Source organism: Perognathus longimembris, chromosome 13, assembly GCF_023159225.1.
Source record: "Perognathus longimembris pacificus isolate PPM17 chromosome 13, ASM2315922v1, whole genome shotgun sequence".
NCBI lineage: Eukaryota > Metazoa > Chordata > Mammalia > Rodentia > Heteromyidae > Perognathus > Perognathus longimembris.
Window position 1 is genome coordinate 1,412,178 of NC_063173.1, and position 26,049 is coordinate 1,438,226.

Sequence of the window (26,049 nt, forward strand, 5' to 3'; positions counted from 1 at the left end):
CAACTGTCACTAAGATTCGGCACTTCAGCAAATGCACTCCATTCAATTCTGCAGTGTGAATGACACTAACTTATCCCAACACAAAATAGCCCAATGGCAGCTGTGCAACTGAATTCATGTACATTTAACCAGCACTGACAGCACAAACTTTAATCTTACTTTTAATATTTTATATACCTTGAGTAATACACTCCATATCAAAAAAGCCACAAAACACTTCATCTTGAAATGTGCAACTGATTACTGTAAGAAAGTTTACAAGAATGTGTTTTGACTCCACAAAAAATAATGTATCTGGGGATTTAGCTCAGTGGAAGAGCACTTTCCTGGCAAGTGCAAAGGCCCTGAGCTCGGTCCTCAGCTCTGGAAAAAAAAAAAATTTTACCTGAACTTTAAACAAAATTCACATTTTATTTAGATTGAAATAAACTATACAAAATTGATTTTCTTCACCAAAAATAACAGCAATCTTTTTCTGTATTATTTCTAGATAAACCACAAAACATTTATTTTTGTAGGTTTTTCTTGTAAATCAAGACGAGGCAGTAGATATAATCATGGAAAAAGACAGAAACAGACAAGTCAGTTGCCTGTGTAGCTGGCCCTTGATTCTGTCTTGACCATGAAGCAGAAGTGTTCTACATTTACCTGCCGAAAAGCTTATGAAAATGTAGGCTCAACAAAGGAATGTAAACAGCAACAATCAGATGTAAAGCAGCAAGGGCAAGCTCTTCCATTCAAACTTCAATTGTGGCTTGTTCCTCTGAGTTCCTTTGACAGATAAACTCTACACTGAAACCTTTGGGTGAGAGTACAAATTTCTCTCTCTGGTAATTCCCTTAACTATCCCTTACAGATTTTTCACCTTTGTGCTGGGCACTGAACCCAGAGCTTTGTGCATGCTAGTTAAGTGCTCTACCCCTGAGCTACATCCCTAGCCCCTGGTTTTTTGAGACAGGATCTCATTATGTAGCCCAGGCTGGTCTTGAACTTGACATCTTCTTGCCCCCAACTACCCAGTACCCAGTGCTGCCAAAACAGTTTTAACATTATACTTAAAACTCCTATCAGTCGAAAGCCAATGGTGAGCTTCATTGTAACATTTCATAAAGTGAACTCCTTCCTTTTCCATACTTCCTCAAATTCATTTTCATCAAATGATGGGTAACTACCTGACAACTAGATCCACAGTGGTAATGTTGTGTCTACAATGCCTTAACTAAAACAGTTCCACAGTGACGCTATCAGAGGGCACCCAGAGGTAAAGCGTGGCACTTCCAATGCCGTCTTCTGGAAGAAGAGACAGGTATTCAAAGCATGAAAATTCACACAGGGGCCACTTACATAAGCAGATTATCAATGGCTAGTATTCATTTGGAGGCCCAGAGGCAATGACAGTCAGTGATTAAGTGGCCTACAATACCTTAACAGCTTTTCTTCCAAATATCAAATATGAGAAAGCCCATTTAAAAAGTCTTTTAAGTATTTTCAACGGTTTCTGAATTATCTGTAGGAAGCTCTGACTTAGTTGTATAAAGTTTGATATATGTGTCCACCATTAGATCCAGATCATGTTTTATATCAAAATTTATGTTAAGCAAAGCCAAGTTACTGGACCTTTGGTCTGTCAAAGTGTTCCTTAAGTATGCTTTGAGACGTTTTCGTCCATTTTCATAGCGCTCATTTTCAACCTTCATCACAGGAAGAATACACAGGACCTTCAGCAAGGCATACACGTTAGGAAAAAACTTGATGTCAGGCAGATGAAGGGCTTCATAAATGGTAGATGGAAGCTCTATATCTTTGCCCCTGTGTTTCCACTTAATTCTCCAGCAATGAAGCTCGGCTGAGAGAGTGTCAGGGTTGGGTAAGTCACTTCTGTACATGTCAGCATGGTGTTCCTCCGATGTGTTGAATTTGAGCTGGCCCATGACTGAGGGAACCAGAGATAAGCATTTAAGAGCTCTGAGGTGTTGCTCTGAGAATATGTCTTTAAGTTCCTGAATAATATGCTCCACCGTTGGAACACTCAGGGTTTCTTTATAGTAACTCTCAGAGGTTAGCTGAGATTCCACATTACCCTGCTGGGCCCTACGGAATTTTCCAGGGAGTTTCATTTGGATATCAAGCTTGGTTGCCAAATTTGTGGCTTCCTCAAACCAAAATTCATGATAAACTTCAATGTTTTCCATCACTTCATTGAGCGAATGAAGCACTGCAGTCAGGCTACTGGCTGCAAAGAAGACGTCAGAAGTTTGTCCCTGGAGATTTTTCCCAAAGGCTCTTGTAAAAGATAAGACATTTTTAAGAACAACAACAGTAACAATGAAATCAAAATCTGTCACAGCACTGCAGAGAACAAATGCTCGGCCAGCTATGTAGTTGTTCCATCGAGTATTTGTGTCACTGTTGATGCCATCTAAACACAAAACAAGTGCTTGCAGGAGATCCACTAAAATTTCAAAAGCATCATGCCTGCCTGTCCACTGAGAATGACAAATTTCCTTCAGTTCTTTGCCTCGTTCTTCACTATTTTGAAAAAGAACAGAAATTACATTGTCAAGCTCTAAAAGCAGTTGTGGTGATCGATGGAAAAAAGAACAAACTTCCTCAATGGTTCCTAATGCAATGGACACCCCCATCACAGGGACTGATTTTGCCAACCACATGTTTAAGGCACAGGAAGAACAGAGTGTGTAGATAGCTTGGGGATATTTCTCTAAAAGTCTAGAAGCAACAATTTTCATTTTGGAGGAAAACCCGCTAGAGACAATGTAGGCCTGGCCCCGACAGTACTCCATATTGAGCCCCCACTTCTCAGTGATTGTAGTATGAAATTTCACTGCCAGGATTTCCGCGTCGGCTTCATCAGGCAGGAAGCCCACAAATTCCTCTCTCAGGTTATGCGACTCATCGACAAACCTCACCAGCACGGGGAGGTGCTCTTCGCCTGCTATGTCCACCGCGTCGTCGGTGACGATGGAGAAGAAGTGGGAGTCCCGTACTTCCCTGAGGGTCTCTTCACGAACGCAGCTCTCACAGATCTCTAGCATCTGTTTCTGCTGTGTCTTGGAGCAGAACAACGTGTTGACCGCCGTGGTCTCGAAGCGCTTTCTCAGAACCTCCTCACCGGAATTTATCCGGCACTCCAGCAGGGCCTGGAAGTTATCGGGCGTGAAGAGCCCGTCGGGGATCTCATCGGCCTCGTGCCCATCCAGAGGAATGTTTTGTTTTCCCATAAGAATCAAAATTTCAAATAGCGACTTCAGGTATTCCTTGTTTTCCTTCTCTTCGAGGGTTAAAGGTAAAATGTCTTCGTCCTGCTGGTCACTCTCCTCTACACTGGGGTTCTGAGCAGTGCTGTTGTTTGTTTCTTTGTGTTTTTGTTCCTGTTCAGAAGTTTCATCAACTGAAAAAAAACAAAGAGTTAAGGTGACAGACTCATGAGAAACTAAACAAAAACAACCACAAAATTCACAATTTTGATCAGGTGAGTGGTTCATATCCACAAACTCATCCATTCAACATTCATAAGCCACTGATTAGAACACAGAGTACGAGAGAAAAATTAAAGTACGACACCAGTGGGAGAGACAAATACTATAGACAGGTGTAGTTCTACAAATAAAATCCTGTAATACAGTGGGAAACAATTTCATATAAACGTAAGGCATTTCACACATTTATTCAGAACAATAACAGATCATGTCCTCAGAAAAAAGGAGGTGAATAGGTCACATTAACTGAAACACCTGCTTACGTATTTTATATGCATCACATTACTTTTTTTCAGGCAGATGTTAAGACCCCACTTGCTAAAGAGGACATAGGTGCAGAAAGAAAGATAGAAGTCAATTTCAAATCCAAACTTGTTTAGCGCTAAGGTCTTTCTATCAAACCATTAAGCCACACTTTTCAATGGGAGATGACACAGCTACACAAAAGCCAGTATAATGTAGACTCATGTAATTTGCAGTCTAATATTAGAAATCTTGGCCGCACCTCTTCATATTTGGATGGTGATGCAAAGTGAGATTCTACTGGTTAAGGGTTCACTGTCATATTCATCACTAGTGGTACCAGGCAAAGAATTTAAACCTGAAAAATCATGGCTAGGACCGAGTTCTCACAACCTAAGACTACGACCAGCCCACCAAAAATGGTCGTTTCACTGGGAGGAGAGAGAACAGAAAAAAACGTATCCATGCATGGATAAGAAAGACATAGCAAGGACAACCCATCACTTAGCAGAATGTAACCCAGCAAAAGCACTGAGGGAGAAGAAAAGAGAGCTGCGCCTCCAGAAAAGGTGAAGAACACCTTCCCACATTCCCCCTCCACACCGACTGCACCTCTGTTCATGGTACACTATGGAGCAGTACTGTTTTTAGGTTTTCCCAAGCCACAATGCAAGGTTATGCCGGACACTGTGTGCCTGCTTCCTTCCCATCTCCTTCCTATGTCCCTCTGTCTTCCATTACGTGCGATCAACATATGCTAAGTTCGCCACTCCCATGGATCCATAGAGATGTTCACTAAAGAGCATAGAACTAACGTTATCAAGTGAAAAGCCAGTCCCTCCCCTCTGGTTATCTTTCTATGTAGAAGTCATCCACATGCAAGTTCCCTGAGTTCTGGCCTCTCTCCTTGCAGTGCTGCCTTTCCTACTTGAGCACTGTTCCACGTAACAAAGCCTTCAGTGGTTCCCACCACCCGCAGCCCACAATCTCTAACGTCTGGCTCATTTTCTAAGCATCATGGATTATAAAAAACTCCAACATCAAAATGAGTATAGGTCCTTAAATCTAGCACTCTGTTTTATGCCAGTCTACTTCTGCATGGAATACATTTCCCTCTTCCTCCTTTGTCTGAATCCATGTCTCCTCATCTGTAAAGAAACCAGACAATATTGCTGAGCACAGAGCCTGTGAGAATTATGTGAATTAATGTTAAGGACCTGGCATCAATCAAGAGTTGTGTGACTACTAATAATAGCAAGAGGAATAGATAATGAGGAGTACCTATAAAATTGACAAGAATAGAACAATTTCCAGAACTCATCCTTTAGTGACTCACCCACTTGCAGTTAAGACTAGTGTGACCACGATGAGCAATGTACCACATCACACTTATTTCTTAAGCATTTACCAAGAATGAATTCTACACCCCAACGCTGCCCTTCCTTCCCTGACCTGGACTATTCTGTATGTGACCTGCCACCGACCACACTGAGAGCACCTAGAAGGCACTGCCGGCAGGCGGGAGTGTGGCACAGCAGCGCGCAGAAAAGACAGAATAACCTGAGAGTTCAGTCTTTCATAGGTCTGAGCCACAGGACAAAACCAACCACTCTTACATCCATTCTCAAGTTAGGTTTTGGATATAACACATATTTATTTGTCCTTACCAGGTCAAGGCCTGTTTAAAAGGTATTCAGAAGCTCAGTCATTAACACTATCACTTACTTTTTTTCTGTTTCAGTGTCCTGATTTCATCTTCACTCTATATAACAAGAAAAAAATTCTTTAAGAAAGCTGACCTCTACTACATCATTATATGATCACAAATAACAAGCCTAGTTTTGAGCTTTTTACTCATTCAAGAACCTAAGTTCATTTTGCTTGCCAGTACTGAGATTTGAACTCAGGGCCTTGCATTTGCTTTACTATTTGAACCACATCTCCAATTCTTTTTAACTTTCATTTAATTTTTCAAATAGGGTCTTCCTTTCTTCTGGGCCAGCTAGGACCCATGATCCTCTTATCTGTTTTCCATGTAGCTAGGATGACAGGAATAAATAATGGTTAAGATGGGGGTCTTGTAAACTTTCTACCCAGGCTGGCCTTGCACTGTGATCCAATCTAAGCTTCCTGAGTAATTAATGTTATAGGCATGACCTACCATGTCCAGCTGTAATTTTTAAAGATTTTATCATATACAGTTGTAGATGTAATGTGGTTTGTTTTGGGGGGTTGTTGGGGTTTTTTTTTTTTTTTTTTTTTTTTTTTTGCCAGTCCTGGGGCTTGAACTCATGGCCTGAGCACTGTCCCTGGCTTCTTTTTGCTCAAGGCTAGCATTCTACCACTTGAGCCACAGCGCCACTTCTGACTTTTTCTGTATATGAGATATTTAGGAATCGAACCCAGGGCTTCATGCATGTTAGGCAAGCACTCTACCACTAGGCCACATTCCCAGCCCCTAGATGTAATGTTAAGAATTACACAGTTATAAGTAATTATCAATCTGTCTATGTCTCATACAACAATATACATTAGATGGCTGTAGTATAAATAATTATACAGTTATATATACTTATCAATCTATACATGTCTTTATAGTCCAGTGTACTTGAAAGCTGTCTGAGAGATCCTAAACATGAGGAACACAATCAACACCTAGATCTTATCTTCCTATACCATTATTCAACAACAAAACAATTTAATCTGTAAAGAAATGGGCAAGTCCAGTCCCGAAGCAGGGAACATACTAGATGATATTGGAGCATTTTTTTAGTACCAAAGTAAGGAAGAACCACACATAAAAAAATAATAAAAGAATAAAGTGTATATGTCAAAAAAGATACATAAGCCCACAGAGAGTTTACAATGTCAAAGTCTAGAAAATTCTGAAAGACAAGAGAAGGTAGTACTGCATTACAACCTGAAGCATACATTTTCATGGGCCCATACTTGAATGACTGAATGAAAAAGTAAATAGCACAGACTTGATGAGGTGATGACTGTGTTAATTAACCTAATTTTGGTAATTATTTCATGATGTATGCTTCATTCAACTTAAATATAGATATTTGTGTCCAATTGCTCCAATAAAGTTGTAGGAGGTTATAAAGCTATAAATATTACGTGCAGAAGAATTCTGAATGATTTATACAGGGGTTCTCTCTTCTGGGAAGTGAGAAGCTTAAGTCTACAATACTTAAAATGAGTACTCAGGTGAGTGAGCTCCTTGAGAGAATTCCCTCCAAAAGGAACAGTATATAAAGGAGGAAAAGGAGAAACTTATAATTGGAGAAATCTGACAACCTTTTCCTCAGCTAGGTAAAGAAGATGAACACCAATAAAGATGTCTTAACAGTTTGCCATAGTGAAATGATAGACCAAGTAAATACTTTATCTGTACTCCTAGGACAACTGCGAAAACAAATTAATCTAAATGACTCTAAGAGTGATCACTAAATGCAAATAGGATGCTGGAAGAGAAAAAAAATTGGCAAAAACTAAGGTATAATTTGAAAAAAACGCACATATAGCAAGTTAGCTTTGTATTTCTACATCAAACAGTTTAAAGATGTTTTATTTTGCCTCATGGTTTCAACACTTTTAGTCCACAAGGAGCAGAAAATGCCAAATGAGAGCATGAGGCTCTGAGTTCAAGTTTCAGTGTGTACACACATACATTACGCACAGAAAGATACATAGTATGTGGATTGCTATGCTGTAAGTTAAATACACTAGCATGATCCATAATGTACAATCTGAGGACCAGGGCACCTACTGCTGCCTGGTGGGCCCAGACAGCGCCCACATGCAGCTGCTGGCAGAGGGTGACTAGGAGACTGAACCAGGCTAGGCAGGTGTCCTTGGACAGCTTAGAACGCATGTGCCCTTCTCCCAGGCAGGATAGGGGGACAGGGGAACCAGAGGTGTGTGCAAACAATATAAGCACTGTAGTTTGTTAAGACAACAACAACAACAAGAGGCTGGGAATATGGCCTAGCGGCAAGAGTGCTTGCCTCCTACACATGAAACTCTCGGTTCGATTCCCCAGCACCACATATATGGAAAACGGCCAGAAGGGGCGCTGTGGCTCAGGTGGCAGAGTGCTAGCCTTGAGCGGGAAGAAGCCAGGGACAGTGCTCAGGCCCTGAGTCCAAGGCCCAGGACTGGCCAAAAAAAAAAAAAAAAAGCAAAAAAACCCCATCATATTAGCATAGGTACCAAGAGTCAAGGAAAGAGTATGATTGGCAATAGTGGAAGAAATAAACATAGTAAAGGAAAGGAAAGACCTTGCTAGTGGCAACAAGGACAGAAAACCATGGACTAAATGATCTAAGTAATTTTGTTTACCTAAGGGCAATAAAAAGCAGGTCTCAATAATCAGAACTGAAAGGTATCAAAGTAACATATAAGTACACATAAATTATGCCACAATAATTTTAAAGCCTTTTCTAAACCTTGTCAGTACTTAGTAGTGACAGAATTCTTTTTTTTTTTTGCCAGTCCTGGGGCTTGGACTCTGGGCCTGAGCACTGTCCCTGGCTTCCTTTTGCTCAAGGCTAGCACTCTGCCACTTGAGCCGCAGCGCCACTTCTGGCTGTTTTCTATATATATGTGGTGCTGGGGAATTGAACCCAGGGCTTCATGTATACGAGGCAAGCATTCTTGCCACGAGGCCGTATCCCCAGCCCCAGTGACAGAATTCTTATCTCCAACTATCCAGGTCTCAACTTTTATGCTTTCCTTTATCCCTTTGGGCTGAATTCTGAAACTATACCTCAATTCTATTTCCTTTATTATCAAACAAAGGTAACTCTCCTTGCCCCCCAATTCCAAGGAAAAGGGTTAGTGGCTGGGAATGAACAGCACACTTGGACCCAAGTCAACAAGTATTAGCTAGCTTCATTGGAGGGAGTTTTCCCGATGTGAACAGCACTAAGATAAACTAATCATATCTGTACGCACGGCATTCAGCTCCCATCATGTTACCTCTGAAGCAGAGAATAGCATAGATCAATTTTTAACACAGATGTACTTATATTCAATTTCACACTATTATGAAAATGGGAGGTCCAAAGACATACCAATTCTTTTATTCGTTTTCTATGTCTGCTATGTGGATTGTTCAAATGACTGGTAAGATCAAATATTGTTGGAATTGCATTATCTCGAAGAACTGTCCTATAAGGACTCTGCAAAAGAAAAATGTGTTAATTCAGAAATGACCCTTCCAAAAAATAAAGTTCACAGTATCTCAATTCTGTCTCTAAATTACACAGACTTGAAAATTTAACGTTACTCCAGGAAATGAAAAAGTCAGTTTACTATTTGTCTTTGCATTTGTCCTCTGTCTGTCCTTCTAGAGTCTAGGGGACTTGCAAATCACCCAATAATCCGCTCTCCTGAAGAGCAACGCGTCCCTCCTTACCTGCTGCTCACGCCACTGTGGCCAGTATTGCTGAGAACCATCAAGGCACAGTAAAGATAAATATTGGACTGGGACCCAAAACATCTTGAAACTAGTCTAGTCCCCACCAGTGACACACTAAAAAACTAACTAGTGGTTCTTCCTCATTTTAGACCTGTTTCCTTGGTTCATTCCAGTATTAAGATAATATTTCCCGGGGCTGAGAATATGGCCTAGTGGCAAGAGTGCTTGCCTCGTATACATGAAGCCCTGGGTTCAATTCCCCAGTACCACATATATAGAAAAGGCCAGAAGTGGTGCTGTGGCTTAAGTGGCAGAGTGCTAGCCTTGAGCAAAAAAAAAAAGCCAGGGACAGTGCTCAGGCCTTGAGTCCAAGTACCAGGAGTAGCAAAAAAACAAAAAAGGTACTATTTCTCCAAATGAAAATATTCACATACCAATAATGATCATAATGTTTGCCATTTCTGTTATATCACCACATGTACTTTTACATAATAGTCTTACTTTCCCCTTCTCCCTCCTTCCCTTTTTTCTTTCTTTTGGTGCCACACCTGGGGTTTTGAAATCCTTGCGTTTCTTTTGCTCAAGGATGGTGTTTTACCACTTGAGCCATAGCTCCAATTCTGGATTTTTTTGGTAGCTTATTGGAGATAAGAGTCTCATGGATGTTCCTGCCCAAGCTGGCTTAGGACTGAAATTCTCAGATCTTAGCTTCCTGAGTAGCTAGGATTACAAGTGTTAGCCACTGGCACTGGTTATGGGTTTTTTTGTTGTTACTGTTTGTTTGTTTTTTAATTAACATTATCCAGCTGGCACCGGTGGCTCATGCCTGTAATCCTAGCTACTCAGGAGGCTGAGACCTGAGGATCATGGTTCTAAGCCAGCCCGAGCAGGAAAGTCCATGAGACTCTTATCTCCAATTAACCACCAGAAAAAGGGAAGTGCTTTGTGGTTCAAGTGGTAGAGTGCTAGCCTTGAGCTGAAGAGCTGAGGGACAGTGCCCAGGGCCAGAGTTCAAGGCTCAATGACTGACAAAAAAGAAAAGAAAAAAATCACCATGATCCTAAGCAAAAACTGTAAAAATAATCTTTATAGTCTAAGTTATATTGTTACAAATTACAAAATTTCTAAGATTAAAAACAAATCAATGGGGCTGGGGATATAGCCTAGTGGCAAGAGTGCCTGCCTCGGAAACATGAGGCCCTAGGTTCGATTCCCCAGCACCACATATACAGAAAACGGCCAGAAGCGGCGCTGTGGCTCAAGTGGCAGAGTGCTAGCCTTGAGCGGGAAGAAGCCAGGGACAGTGCTCAGGCCCTGAGTCCAAGGCCCAGGACTGGCCAAAAAAAAAAAAAAAAAAAACAAATCAATGGGCCATTTTAAGTCATATCTCATACCAACTGTCAACATTAATTTAGGTATTCCTAAATTTCCCTCTATAGTTCTTCTCCTCCCACTTTTATTATTTATTTTTCCTTCTTTGATGCAAGTCTTGCGATAGCACAGATTGGGCTGAAACTAGTAATCTTCCTGCCCCTGCCTTCCAGGTATTGGAAGTACGAGAAGTCTAAGCCCAGCCCCTCTAATTGTAATGACCTTACTATTCCTATTGAAGGATGGTTATTTTTTCCTCTATGTCCTATTCACCTAATCCAACGTAGCCACCTGGATAGTGACAGTCTTCCATAAGTAGACCAGAGAAGGTGAGGGAAAAGAAGTTAAAGATAAAATAACTGCTATTACATTCCTTCCAGCAAGTCAAAAGAAGCAGGGACTTTAATGTCACCCTTCAGTTGTAATACAAAAATAGCGACTGTTTCAGACTTGACTTTTAAAGTATGTTCAGGACTGGAAGCATGGCTCAAGCAGTAGAATAGCTGCCTAACAAGCATGAAGCCTTGAGTTCAAAACCCAAGAGCACTCCCCCCACCAAAAAAGTAATTTTAAAGCATGTCTGAATAACATGGCAAACAAAAGTAACAATTCCATTAAATTTTCTTACTTAGGGAAAGATTGGGAAGATAAAACATCTAAATGGAACACACTATTTTGAGTTTTTATCCAAAGAGTAGCTGCATAGACTAGGAAAAATTTCTATTTAGAATCTTTTTTTTTTTTTCCAGTTCAATCCCATGAATCTCAGAAAATTCAAAGGAAATTTGATTTCTTTCTTTTTTTGTTAGTCATGAGGCTTTGGGTTCTGGGCATGCTGTCCCTGAGCTCTTTTGCTCAAGACTAGCATTCTACCACTCTGAGACACAGCACCATTTCTGGTTTTCTGGAGGTAAGAGTCTCATGGAATTTCATGCCTGGGCTTTGCTTTGAACTATGATCTTAGCTCTCAACCTCCTGAGTGGCTAGGATTACAGGCGTGAGCCACCAGCACCAGGCTCTACGAAATCTGATTTCTTGATGGCACTTGATGACACTCAGCTCTCGTGTTGGGCTAGTGATCCTTGAGTCTGCTAGGGGTGGGTTAGTAACATAATCACAGAAGGTAGCAAAACCTATAACACCTTAGGCTTGTTATCCTTTTCAAAGAGCAGAAGTCTCAAACTACAGACAGACACACATAGTCGACTTTTGATATTTTAGCAATTTTTTAAAATGAGAGGAGGAATAAAACATTTTAATTTAAGAAATTAAAATTTAATTTGCTTTAATTTTTTAGCAAATGAAGCAAATAGCAGAAAATAGAATGAGTGAAAATGTGACATTTTATATTCAGTTTTGAGTACACATGCCAAAAAAGATTTTGTTCAACTGACATATAAACAGTTTAATTCTTTGTAAATTTTGGACAAAAAGAATTGATATTTGGCTTAGGGGCTGGGAATGTGGCTTAGTGGCAGAGTGCTTGCCTTGCATGCATGAAGCTTTGGGTTCGGATTTCTCAGTACCACATAACACAAGAAGTGGCGCTGTGACTCAAGAGGTAGAGCGCTAGCCTTGAGCAAAAGAAGATCAGGGACAGTGCTCAGGCCCTGAGTTCAAGGCCCAAGACTGGCAAAAAATAAAAAATTGACTTAGCAGAACTACATGAGTGTTAACTAGTAAGATCTTAAAATGCAAAACTAATGAAGCCAAAGCTCTTAAAACATTTCAAAATAGATATTATATAACCCAGTTTTTAACAGCAGTATTGTCTACATACATAGGAAGAATATTTTTTCATATTTCAGCAATTTATTCAAGACTGAAGAATTTTTTGGAAATCAGAAAAGCAGTAATAGCTTATCTTCCTGTTCTCTGCTCTGACTAAAGAAGAGTATACTAGTGAACTATATTTTAACTTTCTCTCATTAATCTGGTTGGAACTACCCAATTAAGAGACCATATTTATTATTAAAAGTGTAAACATGTATATGGCATTTAAAACAATCATGCAAGATATTTTTACCTAGTATCAAGAACATAAGTGATTTGCCTTTTAGACACAAGAAATCTCTTCTAGTTATTACTTTGCTCTTAACAATGTAAGCCAAAAAATGGCCCTCAAGTATTTGTGATTCAACTATCGAGGCAGAATTGCTCACCTCCTCGTGACTTTACAAGTATCCGCTTCAATTAATTTTGAGAAATAAAATAACCTAATCACTCATTAGTTTTCTGATGCTGCTGCAAAATATATCTGAAAAAACTAAAATAAATCGCAAAGTAACAACATGTCGTGTACCTTCAGATCAAGTTCACATTTATCCTAACATCCAAGATATTATACTAAACTACCATAAATTTACAAAACTTTCTTCTTTACTGGTGTTTTACATTTGTTTCATTTCGCTTAAATCTGCTCTATTTCTGCCCTTTATTAGTCACATTAATAAGAAAATCCTGGAGTGTTAAAAAAATCTCAAGATCTCAGAAATTATTTGATCTAGTCTCACTATTAGAAAATGAGGTCCAGAAATGGAAAGTTTGGGTATGACATTAAAAATTACTCATGGAAATCTGTTTTCACATTATCTGTATGATTTTGTTTCCTCCTGTATGTAGCATACAAAAGTATTGGCTCTAAAATAAATTTGCAAAATGACAATGAATGACATCATTCATAAAAAACCTCTAGAGAAATTACCCTAAATAACAACACAGACATTAACTTAAACTTTCACTGTTACAGTCATGCAGAATTTTCTGTAAGTTTAAAAATGATTATCTCGAATGAGTGGGAATGGGCTATTAGGAACAGGAGGTTAAAACACAATAAACAACAAAATAAATACTATTTAGTTCCAAATTTATCTTCATTTTATCGTGTCAGGACATAGGTATACCCTCTAACTAATAGACTAAAATTTGCATTCCCAGCCAGACAGAGAGAGGAAGAAAAGCCAAGTCCTTCTGTTACTTACAGTTCTACAGATCATGGAGGTCTCAAAGTGTTTGGCACATAGTCGATAATGCTTATTCAGCTGATCAGGTGTTTTATCTTCCAAGTCTGCTCTCCTACAATTCTCCACCCATTTCTGGCATCTATAAGCAAAACCAAAATACAATTATGGAATATGAGCTCAACATTTAAACTTCGGCACTTGGATTATGTGTAGTAGCATACAACTGTAATCCCAGCATGGGGAGAAAGGATAACATAACTACAAGTTTGAGGCAAGCTTAGGACACCAAGTAAAAGAAAGGAAGGAAAACAAAAACAAAAACCAGCCAGGGCACACATAAACCCAGCTACACAGGAGGCAGAAATCAGGAGAATCAAGGTTCCAAGCTAGCCTAGGCAAAAAGTGAGCAAAATCTCACCTCAATGAACAAGCTAGGTTGATGGCTCATATCCAGGGTCCTAGCTACATTTCCCAGCTATCACTGAGGCATAGGTAAAGAGGATCAAGGTTATGGAGAGCCCAAGCAAAAATTTGAAGCGTATATTAATTAGAGAGGATTGTTTGGAATACAGTGTAAATGTGTAGAGATGTAACAATGACCCTCCCCCCCAAAAATGATATAAGCTAATAAAAAAAAAAGCATGAGTAAAAGAAATCATTCAAGACCCTACCTGAAAAATAACTAACTAAACAAAGGGCGTGAGGCCAGCTTAAATGAGTACTTGCCTAACAGCAAAACTCCAATTTCAAAATCCTATGATTACACACACACAAATAAACACACACACTAAATAAATTTCAGCATATGGGTTAAAAACAGATATGTATTATTAACAACGGATTCTTGCTCCCTAAAACAATTTGGAGAAGTTGATGAATAGCAAAATGAGAGTTAGAAGAAACCTTACAATTCATTCAATATAAACTCTCAGATTTCAAACAAAGTTAATAAAAGTTGCTGAAAGCTTGTATAAAAACAGTAGCAAACTAGAATTTAAACTTATTTGTTTTGTTTTTGCTGCCAGTCCTGAGGCATGAACTCAGGGCCTGAGCACTGTCCCTGGCTTCTTCCTGCTCAAGGCTAGCACTCTGCCACTTGACCCACAGCGCCACTTCTGGCTGTTTTCTGTATAAGTGGTGCTGGGGAATCGAACCCAGGGCTTCAGGTATGGGAGGCAAGCACTCTTGCCACTAGGCCATATCCCCAGCCCCTCCAGCTTTTTTTTATATATGTGGTGTTGAGGAATCAAACCCAGGGCTTGATGTATACAGGCCAGCACTTTACCACTAGGCCCTATTTCCAGCCCCTAGAATTTAAACTTGTATCTCAACTCCCAGGTCATCCCAGTATCAGACAGAACTCAATGATCAACAGAACAAGTGAAAAGTTTCACAACCCATAAAGCCATCACGCTAGCTTCCCCTCAGGGAATTTGCCCACCGACTTAATCAAAGGAAGCAACACCATCATTGCAGAAAATCAGAGCAGGTAGAGTTCTACTAATGACTAGAGTTTCTGGTGAAAGCAGGAAGGCTATATCCATTTACTCATCATAAATACGATTACCTACAATGATAAGTATACAAATGAAGCTGCAAGCTCTAGGAATGCAGGCCATGTTTACATATCTAACACACAATACTAAAGACAGTGTACGCATGTGCTCTTGGTGTTTAAATTTACTCAGAAAAACAGATAATGATAATAATGCTTACTAAGCACTTAAGAACTAAGATACTATTCAAGTCCTCTCTAAAGTTGGGTAGTATTATCTGACCTGTAAAGATGAAGAAACCAAGGTACACGTAGATGCTCCCTTCACTTGAGGGGTAGTGTCACAAATATGAACATGTTCATCTATAATTATATAACAGTATACTTTCCCATGTCTTAACATTATTGTCTACCCCAATTAATACTCTTACAATTAATTTCCTCTATGCGACATATGTAAAATCATGGTAATATATACGATTTCTCGAACCTAAACTACAACTACACAAGTAAACTATACATTTCATTTAACCAAGTCATATTATACTGCTCAGTAATGATGCTTCTGTCTTGGTATTTCACAGTTAAACACTAATTATAAACACCTCATGTATCAAAATCCAAACATTAAGTATAAAAACTGTCTTGCTATAAAATCATGTTATACTACTATAGATAATTTTGTTTTTAAATTCTTAATCTCTGGAGGCCTCCTGCATAGAATACTATCTCCAAACTAAGTTAAAATAGATTTTGATACCAATAACCACAAATTCCCAAAACCAAGGATATGTTGGGTATGGACAGCCCAATTAATTATACCTATCTTTCCATACCAAGTATCTTAGGAATACATCTAGTGAAAAGTGTACAAGATCTCTTTCAAAGGATGTATCAACTCTCCCCAAATTAACTTATTAATTCAATATAATCCCAATATGTTCATGGGTAAACATATGTGGAGACAGAGATAGAGAAAGAGAGAAAGAAAGGACAAAATTGGGGGGGTTGAGAGAGAAAATTCTAAACTTTTTATACAGAAATTCAAAAGCCTTATAAAGTAAGGTAAAGGTGTGGTTCAAATGTCTGACTAGTGTGAGGTCCTGAGTTCAAACCTCAATACTGCAAAAAGAATTAAAAAGATAGTTTAGTATTGTCCAGGGATAGAACAATGAAATAAAACAAAAGCAGTGGAAATGGATATTCTTCAATAAAAGTGCATCCAGTTGCATATTATTATAAAGAAAAATGAATTTTGACTAGTACTTTCACACTACATGAAAATAAATTCCAAGTGATCACTGTTTTAAAGTAAATACAAAATAATAAAGATTTAAAAGGCAATGCAGGAGACCTGTAACTTTCCTTCACTGAAAGAAACCAGTATCATCTAGCTGAGTACCGGTAACTCAAGCCTGTAATCCTATTTACCAGGAGGCTGAGATCTGAGATGAACAGTTCAAAGCCAATCCAAGCAGATAAATCCAAGAGACTAACCCCAATTAACCACCAAAAAGCCAGAAGTAGAGTTGTGGCTCAAAAGGCACAACAGCACCAGATTTAAGGAAAAAAACAAAACAACTATTTAAACTTACAGAAGGGAAGATATTTGCAATACACATATCCGATGATAGACTCATCCAAAATATACATATGGAAAACTACAAATAAATTAAGACAATCCAATACAAAAATGGGCAAAGAATCTGAGCAGGTATTTAAAAATATAAAAATATTATTGAAATGGCCAACGTATGATGGAAAAAGTACTTTAAAGCTTATTCTCTAAATACTATTTAATGCCATAACATTACTACACACCTAGAAGAATAGCTACAGTGCAGAAGAGATCATAACAAGTGTTGCAGAAGTGAATCCAGTTTGTCCATCATAGTAGAAAGGGCAAGTGGTGGTGCTCAATGGACTCCTATCTGCCTATGGAAATAAGAAATGACTTATGGGCTCAGAAATACATAAAATGAAGGCGCCACGAGAACATGTTTTATGGCTCTTTCCATAGGAAATTCAAGAACAGCCAAATGAAGCTTTGGTTTTGTTCAGAAAAAGAGTTAAGACATGAATGGCAGGTCTCATGTACAACTACTTAAAGATAGTAAGAGTATTTTTTAAAAGATTCTAAAAAAAGAATAAATGAAGAGTTAGCACGTCAGGCCTGAAATTGCTACCCTTGGAAAGGCCTGTTTGTCAAGGGCCTTTGGCAGATGTCTGGGAACTTGGCCAGTAGATGGTTTCCTACGTGGACATAAAGTATTTCCTAACTGGTACCTAGACTGTGCAAACAATATGACATATTGAACAACTGTTTCCTTCTGGGAATGTGAAGTTTCAGTATATGCTAGGCAGAAGCTGCCTATATGACTGGGCCTTAATAAAACCCTGGTTTCTGGGTCTCTTAATGGCAGCTCCATTTTCACTGCTGGGGAAAAACAGGCTAAGTGTGACTACTTATGGGAGGGAGAACATATAATGAATGTCTCTTGACATTCCCTCTGTTCCCCTCCCCTGACAATCTAGGTATACATCACCTCTACTACACTGCTGTGATATATCTTAGCTTTGAATGCAACTATATACTGAGTCTTGGAGACCTAGTGAACTCTTGGAGTCCTCAGTATAGTGATAGAATAGCAGATACATCAGAGAGAAGTAACAACTGACAGTAGGTACAAAGTGGGTTCTGAGGTCCAGGTTACATTCAAGGTTCCCCTCATTCTTCTCCCTACCTCCAAAACTTAACTAATCTAAGTCACATTACTGAGGAGAGTGGAATAATAGCTAGAAAGGCAATGGAGGAATGAAAGGAAGCTTGTGATAACAATTCTTTTTTCTTTTGGCCAGTCCTGGGTCTTGAACTCAGGGTCGAGGCAGTCTTTGAGCTTCTTTTGCTCAAGGCTACAATCTTGAGCCATAACACCACTTTTTCTGTTTATGTGGTTCTGAGGAATTGAACCCAGAGCTTCATGCATGCTAGGCAAGTACTCTACCACTAAGGCACATTCCTAGCCCTGCTAACAATTCTTTATTTTTCAAAAATTTCAAATGTATATCACTGACCTGTATGCTTCTGACCTGTGTATGTACATTTTTGCATCAATGAGGTTTAAGATACTAAATCTTTCTTTGCATTTATGAATGCTATTTATACGCATATATAGAGTACATAAATATCTCTCATATTTTTACAAATCTCTCCCCTTGTCATTCACTGCTCCACGTACTCTAGACTTTGGCCTTTTCCTTTTGTAGAGTGACATCCTGAATCTATCTCTATCTTGAACAATCTTCTATTTACTTCATAAGAAATAGCAATATTGGTCAAGTGCTGGTGGCTCACTCCTGTCACCCTGGCTACTCAGGAGGCTGAGATCTGAGGATCACAGTTCAAAGCCAGCTCTGGCAAAGGCGGTTAAGACTCTTATCTCCAATTAACCACCAGAAAACCATAAGTGGCACTGTGGCTCAAAGTGGTAGGGCACTAGCCTTGAGTGCAAAAGCTCAGGGACAGTGCTTAGGCCCTGAGCTCAATCCCCTCAACAAAACAAAAACATCCCCAAAAGCAACATCACTGTCCATTAACATAATAGTCTAATAAAAAATGTATTTTTAAAATAAACAAGAAATGACATTGTAGGGGCTGGGGATATGGCCTAGTGGCAAGAGTGCTTGCCTCGTATACATGAGGCCCTGGATTCGAATCCCCAGCACCACATATACAGAAAACGGCCAGAAGTGGCGCTGTGGCTCAAGTGGTAGAGTGCTAGCCTTGAGCAAGAAGCCAGGGACAGTGCTCAGGCCCTGAGTCCAAGCCCCAGGACTGGCCAAAAAAAAAAAAAAAAAAAAAAAAAGAAATGACATTGTTTTTCATCTTTGCAAATATCTTTAAAGTCTAGCTTGACAGAAGTGGGATTCTCATATCTGCTTTTGTATTTAATCAGTTGCCATAAATCCAGCCTCACATCGACATGCAGTTTAAGGCTATTAAAGCACATTTCCCATAGGGCACTGGTGGTTCATACCTTCATACCTGTAGTCCTAATTACTCAAGAAGCTGAGATCTGAGGATTACTGTTCAAAGCCCACCTAGGCAGGAAAGTCTGTGAGACTTATCTCAAATTAACCACCAAAAAACTAGAAGTGGAGCTGTGGCTCAAATGGTAGAGAGCTAGTCTTAAAAAAGGCTCAAGGATAGCACCCAGGCCCTAAGTTCAAACCCTAGAACCGGCACAAAATGAAATTAACACACACATATATTTCTTTTTTATGTAATTTTGGATGGTCACCAAATGACATAAATGGCAGTATCTTTAAAAACAGCCTTTTTCATACTTGGTTAAATTAAAATCCATTGTTCCACCTTATACTTTCAACACATCTTCTTATCTATTGATGTGTCTACACAAATCATAAATTGACTTTGAATGATTACTTCAATATACAGGCCATCTAAAGGTTAACATCTCATACGACATAAAAAGTTAGTAGATCAATACTGTCCATGATTTCATCAAAAGAGTGTTTAGTCTCAGAGAGCTGTCACGCGCATGGCAGCATATATAAATTTCCACGTGACTTCTAGAATGCTGGTGATCTTCCTTGAGTGACAGACTTACAGCTGAGTGTGGTGGGACTGCTTATAATCCCAGCGTCGGGGCGGCTGAAGGAGGAAAGACTGCAAGTTCAAGGTCAGCCTACATAGCAAGACCTTGCTTGTCTCAAAAAAAAAAAAAAAAAAGCAGCAGGCTTACTTCACTTGAGAAAATGTCTACCAAACAACCAGATCTGAACAATCGTGTGTGTGTGTCTGTGTGTGTATATGTGTATATATATCTATATAAACTCTAGAAAACACAATGCTCAAATTATCTGAGCAATGGTGCCTTAATGTTACTCTCCCCTCCCCGCTCTCCCCAGCCCTGCCACCTCAGCAATCTCACCCAACACACTCCTGAAAGGACACGCATTTTAAAAAAAGAAAACAAAGCAAGTAGGGCTGGGAATATGGCCTAGTGCCAAGAGTGCTTGACTTGCATACATGAAGCCCTGGGTTCGATTCCCCAGCACCACATAAAGAGAAAAAGCCAGAAGTGGCGCTGTGGCTCAAGTGGCAGAGTGCTAGCCTTGAACAAAACAAAGCCAGGGACAGTGCTCAGGGCCTGAGTTCAAGCCCCACGACTGACAAAACAAAACAAAAGCAAAGCAAATAACATCAGTGTTATTATGAAAATAGCTTTGACACTGCAGATTCTCCGAAAGGGCCTTAGGAGCTGCTATGACCCGAGTGGTCTCCCCTCCCAATTGAGACAATTCATGGTGTGGGAAAGTGGGACTTCTGCAGGGAGACTAGGTCAAAATGGTAGAGTAATAGTTGGATAAAAGGACAAAGTGCTGGGTGCTGGTGATTCACGCCTGTCATCCTAGCTATTCAGGAGGTTGAGATCTGAGGACTACGGTTTGAAGCCAGCCAGAGCAGGAAAGTCCATGAGACTCTTCTCTCCAATGAATCACAGAAAAAGCCGGAAGTGGCACTATTGCTCAAGTGGTAGAGTGACAGCCTTGAGTCAGGAGCTCAAGGACAATGCCCAAGCCCAGGAAAAAAAAAAGAGGCCAAAGAGATTTTGTTTCCTCTTCTGCCATGTGAGGACACGGTAAGAAGGCACCATTTATGAAGCTAAGAACAAATCCTTTGGCTAAACACCAAATCTGCTGCAGCCCTGGCCTCACAATTCCCAGCCTCCAAAATGGTGAGAAATGAAAGTGCTGTTATTGATAAATTACAGGGTCTAAGCTATTCTGTTACAGCAGCCCACGTGGACTAAGACACGGCCCTGGAAAGACTATTGTTTGTCATTTTTACAAGACAGAGCATAAATCTCAACTAATCTTGACTAAACTCTCCGAAGCAGCTTAGAAGAGTAAGGCACTATCCCTCAAGCCTGTAATCCTAGCAACTGAGGAGCCGAGATCTCAAGATGGCAGCTTGAAACCAGTTGGGCAGATAAGTCTGTGAGACTCTTCTCTCCAATAAACTACCAAAAACCTACAACTGTGGCTGAAGTGGTAGAGTGCTAGCTCTAAGCAGAAAAGCTCAGAGACAATGTCCAGGCCCCGAATTAAAGCTCTAGGACCAGCACCAAGAAAAAAAAAAAAAAAACCTTGGAAGACTTCACTCTCAAGGTTGAGTTAGCATTAATCGCCTATGGAGGAAGAGCTTCAATTGCCCAGCGTACTCTGGGAGCAATTCATTAGCTCCCCCAGTCATTTTCACCTGATTTGGGAATGAGTCCAACACCGAGTTGCCCGCAGGTTCCCATCAAGACTTCCCATCAATATTAGGCAAGCTACCTGAAGACAGGCTGGTAACCAATGGCCAATTTTAGGTAATAATGACTTCCATGTCATGCCCCTCAGCTAAGTTAACCCTTACAATATGTCACTTTAAAAAGGCACATTATGCCCAGTGCTGGTGGCTCACATCTGTAATTCTAAATAGTCAGGAGGCTAAGATCTGAAGATTGCAGGTCAAAGCCAGCCAGGGCAGGAAAGTCCGTGAGACTTTTACCTCCAATAAACTACTCAGAAAAAGTCGGAAATGTCCCTGTGGCTCAAGTGGTAAAAGCACTAACCTAGAGAAAAAGAATCTCAGGGACAGTGCCTAGGCCCTGAGTTCAAGTCCCAGGACTGGTACACAAAAAAAAGGCATATTATTAACTCCTTTTGTAAGCCAATAAGAACTATTATGCCATCCAAATTCCACACTTTTAACTTCTTTTTTCTTTTTGCTAGTACTGTAGTTCACTAGGGCCTCGAGCTCACTCCGCTTGCTTGCCTTGCTGCTCTGACTCTAGTCCAGCTTTCTGCTGGTTAGAGATGGAGTCTTGTGGATATTTCCAACCAGGCTGGCTTAGACAGCAATCCTCTAGTTCTCAGCCTGAATAGATAGATACAAGCTGTACATCTCCCGATGAAAAAGGGCCCTCAACTACAAATAGACAGAAATGACCTGTACTCCTTAATCAGTTGTTCTTCCATTCCTCTAATGCCTCTATGGATTGATCTATTCTGGAAACTTCATATAAATTAAACTCTACAAAATATGAACCTTTGTATCTGATTTCTTTCACTTAGTAAAAATAATGCCTGAGATTCATGCATGGCATGGTGTAGCATGTATTGGTACTGAGCTTCTTTAGGGCTGCTGTGAGTTTCTGTACATTTGTTTTTTCTTTTGATTACCCGTTTGCAAGGCTTCTGGATGTACACCCACGGGCCTGCTGGGTGACACGGTAATTGTCTGCGGTTCTGACTTGAACGACTGACGGCCACAGCTAATGTTGTGGAGTGTCTTTCCAAGTGCCCTGAGTCACTGAGTTACTTATCTTTTCCTTAACTGTAAGCATTCTTTATAGATACCCTAGATCCTTCCTTATCAAGTTGTATTAAATGCAAACATCTCCCATGCTTTTTCTTTTGGCCTATCTTTGACGCACAACAGTAGTTTTTATGAGATCCAATCAACTGTTTTTCCTTCCGTCGTGCTTCAGTATTACCTTGAGGTCATTTGCCTAACTGTATAGGGCATTATGAATTAACTGCTGGATATCAGATGGCGAAACACATCGATCCTTGAGGGTCTATCCAACCCTCCAAATATTACCTGTCCCCCATCAAACTCGTAACATCATTCCGCCAAGCCTGTTCTTCTCCGTTTTTCCTTTCGGTAAGTGGCTAGCTTAAGAATCTCGGGAGCCATGTGCGCCTCCTTTTTCCTCGTACAATCCACATCCAAAGCTTGAGTCACTTGTCGGCCTCCCCCTTCAACCTTACCTCAAGAGCGACTTACACACTCCTCCCTTTACACGACTCTCGCTGCTGCCCTAGCCTCTAGCGGATCTCCCGGCTCCACCTGTGCGTCCCTGAGTGGAACAGTCGGCCGGTGGGTGGGTGGATGGATGGGTGGGTGGGTGGATGGATGGGTGAGTGGGTGGGTCGAAGCGGGACCCGCTCCGCTCGGAAGTCACGCACAGTCCCTGCCACTGTTTCCTCTGGGCCGTCACGCACATCCCTTCCGGGGTCCCCCACGCGCGAGCGCGGCTTTGCCCTCGGGGCTCCCCCTCGCTCCCCTCCGGTCCCGGCCGGCGGCCCCCGGGCCCCCGCCCCGTGTCCATCTAATGACGCTCACGCGGGCCCCGCTGCAGTCCGTGGGCGCACACGCGCGCGCACACCCCTTCCCACGGGTCGCGTGCTCGGCACACGCAGGGACACCGCCCCCTCCGCCTCTCGGCGCCGCGCACCCGACGGCGGGGCGCCCCATCGCAGGGGGCTGAGCTTTCGGGGAGGGCCCCGACGGGAGACCGGGGGGCCTGGGAGGAGGGGGGGGGACGCCCGTCCGCTCCCACGCCCTCCCCGCCCGGATCCCCCGAGGCCCCCGCGCGCACGTGCTCCGCCCGCCGCCCCGCCGCCCCGCCGCCCTCACCGGGCCGGGCCCCGCCGCCCCGCCGCCCCGCCGCCCCGCCGCCCTCACCGGGCCGGGCCCCGCCGCCCCGCCGCCCTCACCGGGCCAGGTCCCGCCGCCCCGCCGCCCCGCCGCCCTCCCCGCCCTCACCGGGCCGGGTCCCGCCGCCCCGCGCCCCGCCGCCCCGCCGCCCTCACCGGGCCGGGCCCCGCCGCCCCGCCGCCCGCCGCCCCGCCGCCCCGCCGCCCTCACCGGGCCGGGTCCCGCCGCCCCGCCGCCCCGCCGCCCTCACCGGGCCGGGTCCCGCCGCCCCGCCGCCCTCACCGCCCCGCCGCCCTCACCGGGCCGGGTCCCGCCGCCCCGCCGCCCTCACCGCCCCGCCGCCCCGCCGCCCTCACCGGGCCGGGTCCCGCCGCCCGCCGCCCCGCCGCCCCGCCGCCCTCACCGGGCCGGGTCCCGCCGCCCCGCCGCCCGCCGCCCTCACCGGGCCGGGTCCCGCCGCCCCGCCGCCCTCACCGCCCCGCCGCCCTCACCGGGCCGGGTCCCGCGGGAACCTGAAGAAGGCCAGGTCGGACTGCGTGCTCTTCCGCGTACAGTTGGGGGCCGCGCAGAAGTTCGGCATGGTGGCCCGGCCGCCCGCCCGGCCGCCCTCCCCGCCGCCTCGGGGCCGCGGCCCGCCCGTCGGGGCCCGGCAGGGGCGGGGAGGGCGGCCGGGCCGGCCGGCCGGCGGGCGCGGCGGGGAGGGCGGCGCGCGGGGAGGGGCGGGCGGGCGGCGCGCGAGCGGCCGCGCGGGGCAGGAGGGGCGCGCGGGCCGGGGCCCGGCTGGGGCCGCGGCTCCACAGTGCTGTGAGCGGCCGGGAGGATTTACCGCCGCCGCCGCCGCCGCCGCGCCTCCCGCCCGCCCGGGACGCGGCCGCCTCCTTCCCACAATGCACCCCGGCGGCCGCGGGTGCCCTCTTCCCGCAGCCGGCCGCCGCGCCGCCCCCGCGCCGGGGAACGCCTCGCCGGGGGCGGGGCCGGGCGCCGCGGCCGCACGGCGCCTGCGCGGGGCGGGGCCGGGGCGGGGCCGGGGCGGGGCCGGGCTGGGGAGGCCACGGCGCATGCGCCTCGTTTCCCAGGGACCTGGAGCTCCTGGTCCGACAGTCGCGGGTCCCGCTGTGGCTCCCACGGAAGGATCTGCAGGTAACTATCGGTTTATTCTTCACCAGTTAGCTGGCTGGTGACTCGCAGATTCCTGGGTACTTCGTCTTCTGGTTGTCAACTATACCCCCCAAGAGTTGCTTTTGGCCGCTGGGTGTACTGAATTGCCTTTTTTTAAATTTTTTTTAAACTCCTCTACCTCACAACTCTTCTTGGATTTTTGGATTGTCCTTTAAGCTCTCGACTTCCGCTGTGGCCCATTGGAACAGAAGGGGTCTGCTCTCTCTGTGGCCTCATGTTGCCTTCCTAGCCTCAAGACATGGGGTGATATAGAGAGATGAACTGTTCTTGGTTTCGTGTGTGTGTGTGTGCGCATGTGTGCCAGTTCTAGGGCTTGAACCCAGGGCCTTGGCACTGCCCCTGAGCTTTTTTGCTCAACTAGCATTTTTTACTACTTGAGCCATAGCTCCACTTCCTGCTTTTTGGTAGTTCATGGAGGTAAGAATCTCACAGACTTTCCTGCCTGGGCTGGCTTCATGCTTCTCCAACTGCATCAAAATTCTAGTATGCGCCACTCTAGTTATACTTTACACAAATCTATATGGGTAGAAAAACATGCTGGGCAATGTTAGTAGTGTAAATTGGCAACAGCTTTCTGAAAAGCAATTTGGCAGTATCTATTAGGAGCTTGAAGAATGTGTGTATCCTTTGATCCCCTAATTCCACTTCTGGGAATCCATCCTAAAGAAAGTCTAAAATGTGGACAAAATTTATGCCTAATAATCTAAAAGTTCAACATTGGAAAATTGGTTAAATAGACTATCACTTATTTATAACTATTTTATTTATAACTATACAATACACTTGTATATAGTCAACATAATGAACATTAGTGAAGAATATTTAACAGCACGGAAAAACCCTTATAATGTTAGTGACAAGAGTCATACAAAGTTGTATTTATAAATCTGTGCTGGGTACCACTGGCTCATGCCTATAATCCTAGCTACTCAGGAGGCTGAGATCTGAGAATCGGGGTCCAAAGCTAGCCTGGGCAGAAGCCCAAGAGATTCTTATCTCCAATTAACAAACAGAAAGCTGGAAGTAGAGCTATGGGTTCAAGTGGTAGAGTGCCAACCTTAAGTGAATAAGCTGAGTCAGTGCTTAGGCCCTGAGTTCAACCCAAGTACCAGCTCACACACACACACACACACACAAAGACACACAGACACAGTAATGTATATATAAATCCAAAAGATATGCTGCTTGTTGAATTAAAAGTGTTTTAAATTTTCTGGTGGTTATGCTTTAAAAATACTTTTGAAAGGCACAAAATAAAATAAAAAATTTTAAATATTTTGAAAACCAAACATAGACTTTCCCTATGACCCAGCTATATCACTATTCCATGCAATGAAATTTTACACAGCCATTAGAAG

The 26,049-nt window shown here is 42.9% G+C and overlaps 1 protein-coding gene across 1 annotated transcript; it reads right to left on the reverse strand.

The window, feature by feature from the left end:
* Positions 1-391: 391 nt before the first annotated feature.
* Thap12 (THAP domain containing 12) lies at positions 392-24,366 on the reverse strand. The gene is made up of 5 exons (XM_048360195.1): positions 24,004-24,366; positions 13,521-13,641; positions 8,822-8,929; positions 5,466-5,502; positions 392-3,409 (listed from the first exon to the last, which is right to left on the reverse strand). The coding sequence occupies exons 1-5, from the start codon at positions 24,090-24,092 to the stop codon at positions 1,479-1,481; spliced, it is 2,286 nt and encodes a 761-aa protein (XP_048216152.1). The 5' UTR covers positions 24,093-24,366; the 3' UTR covers positions 392-1,478.
* Between the last annotated feature and the right edge of the window lie 1,683 nt (positions 24,367-26,049).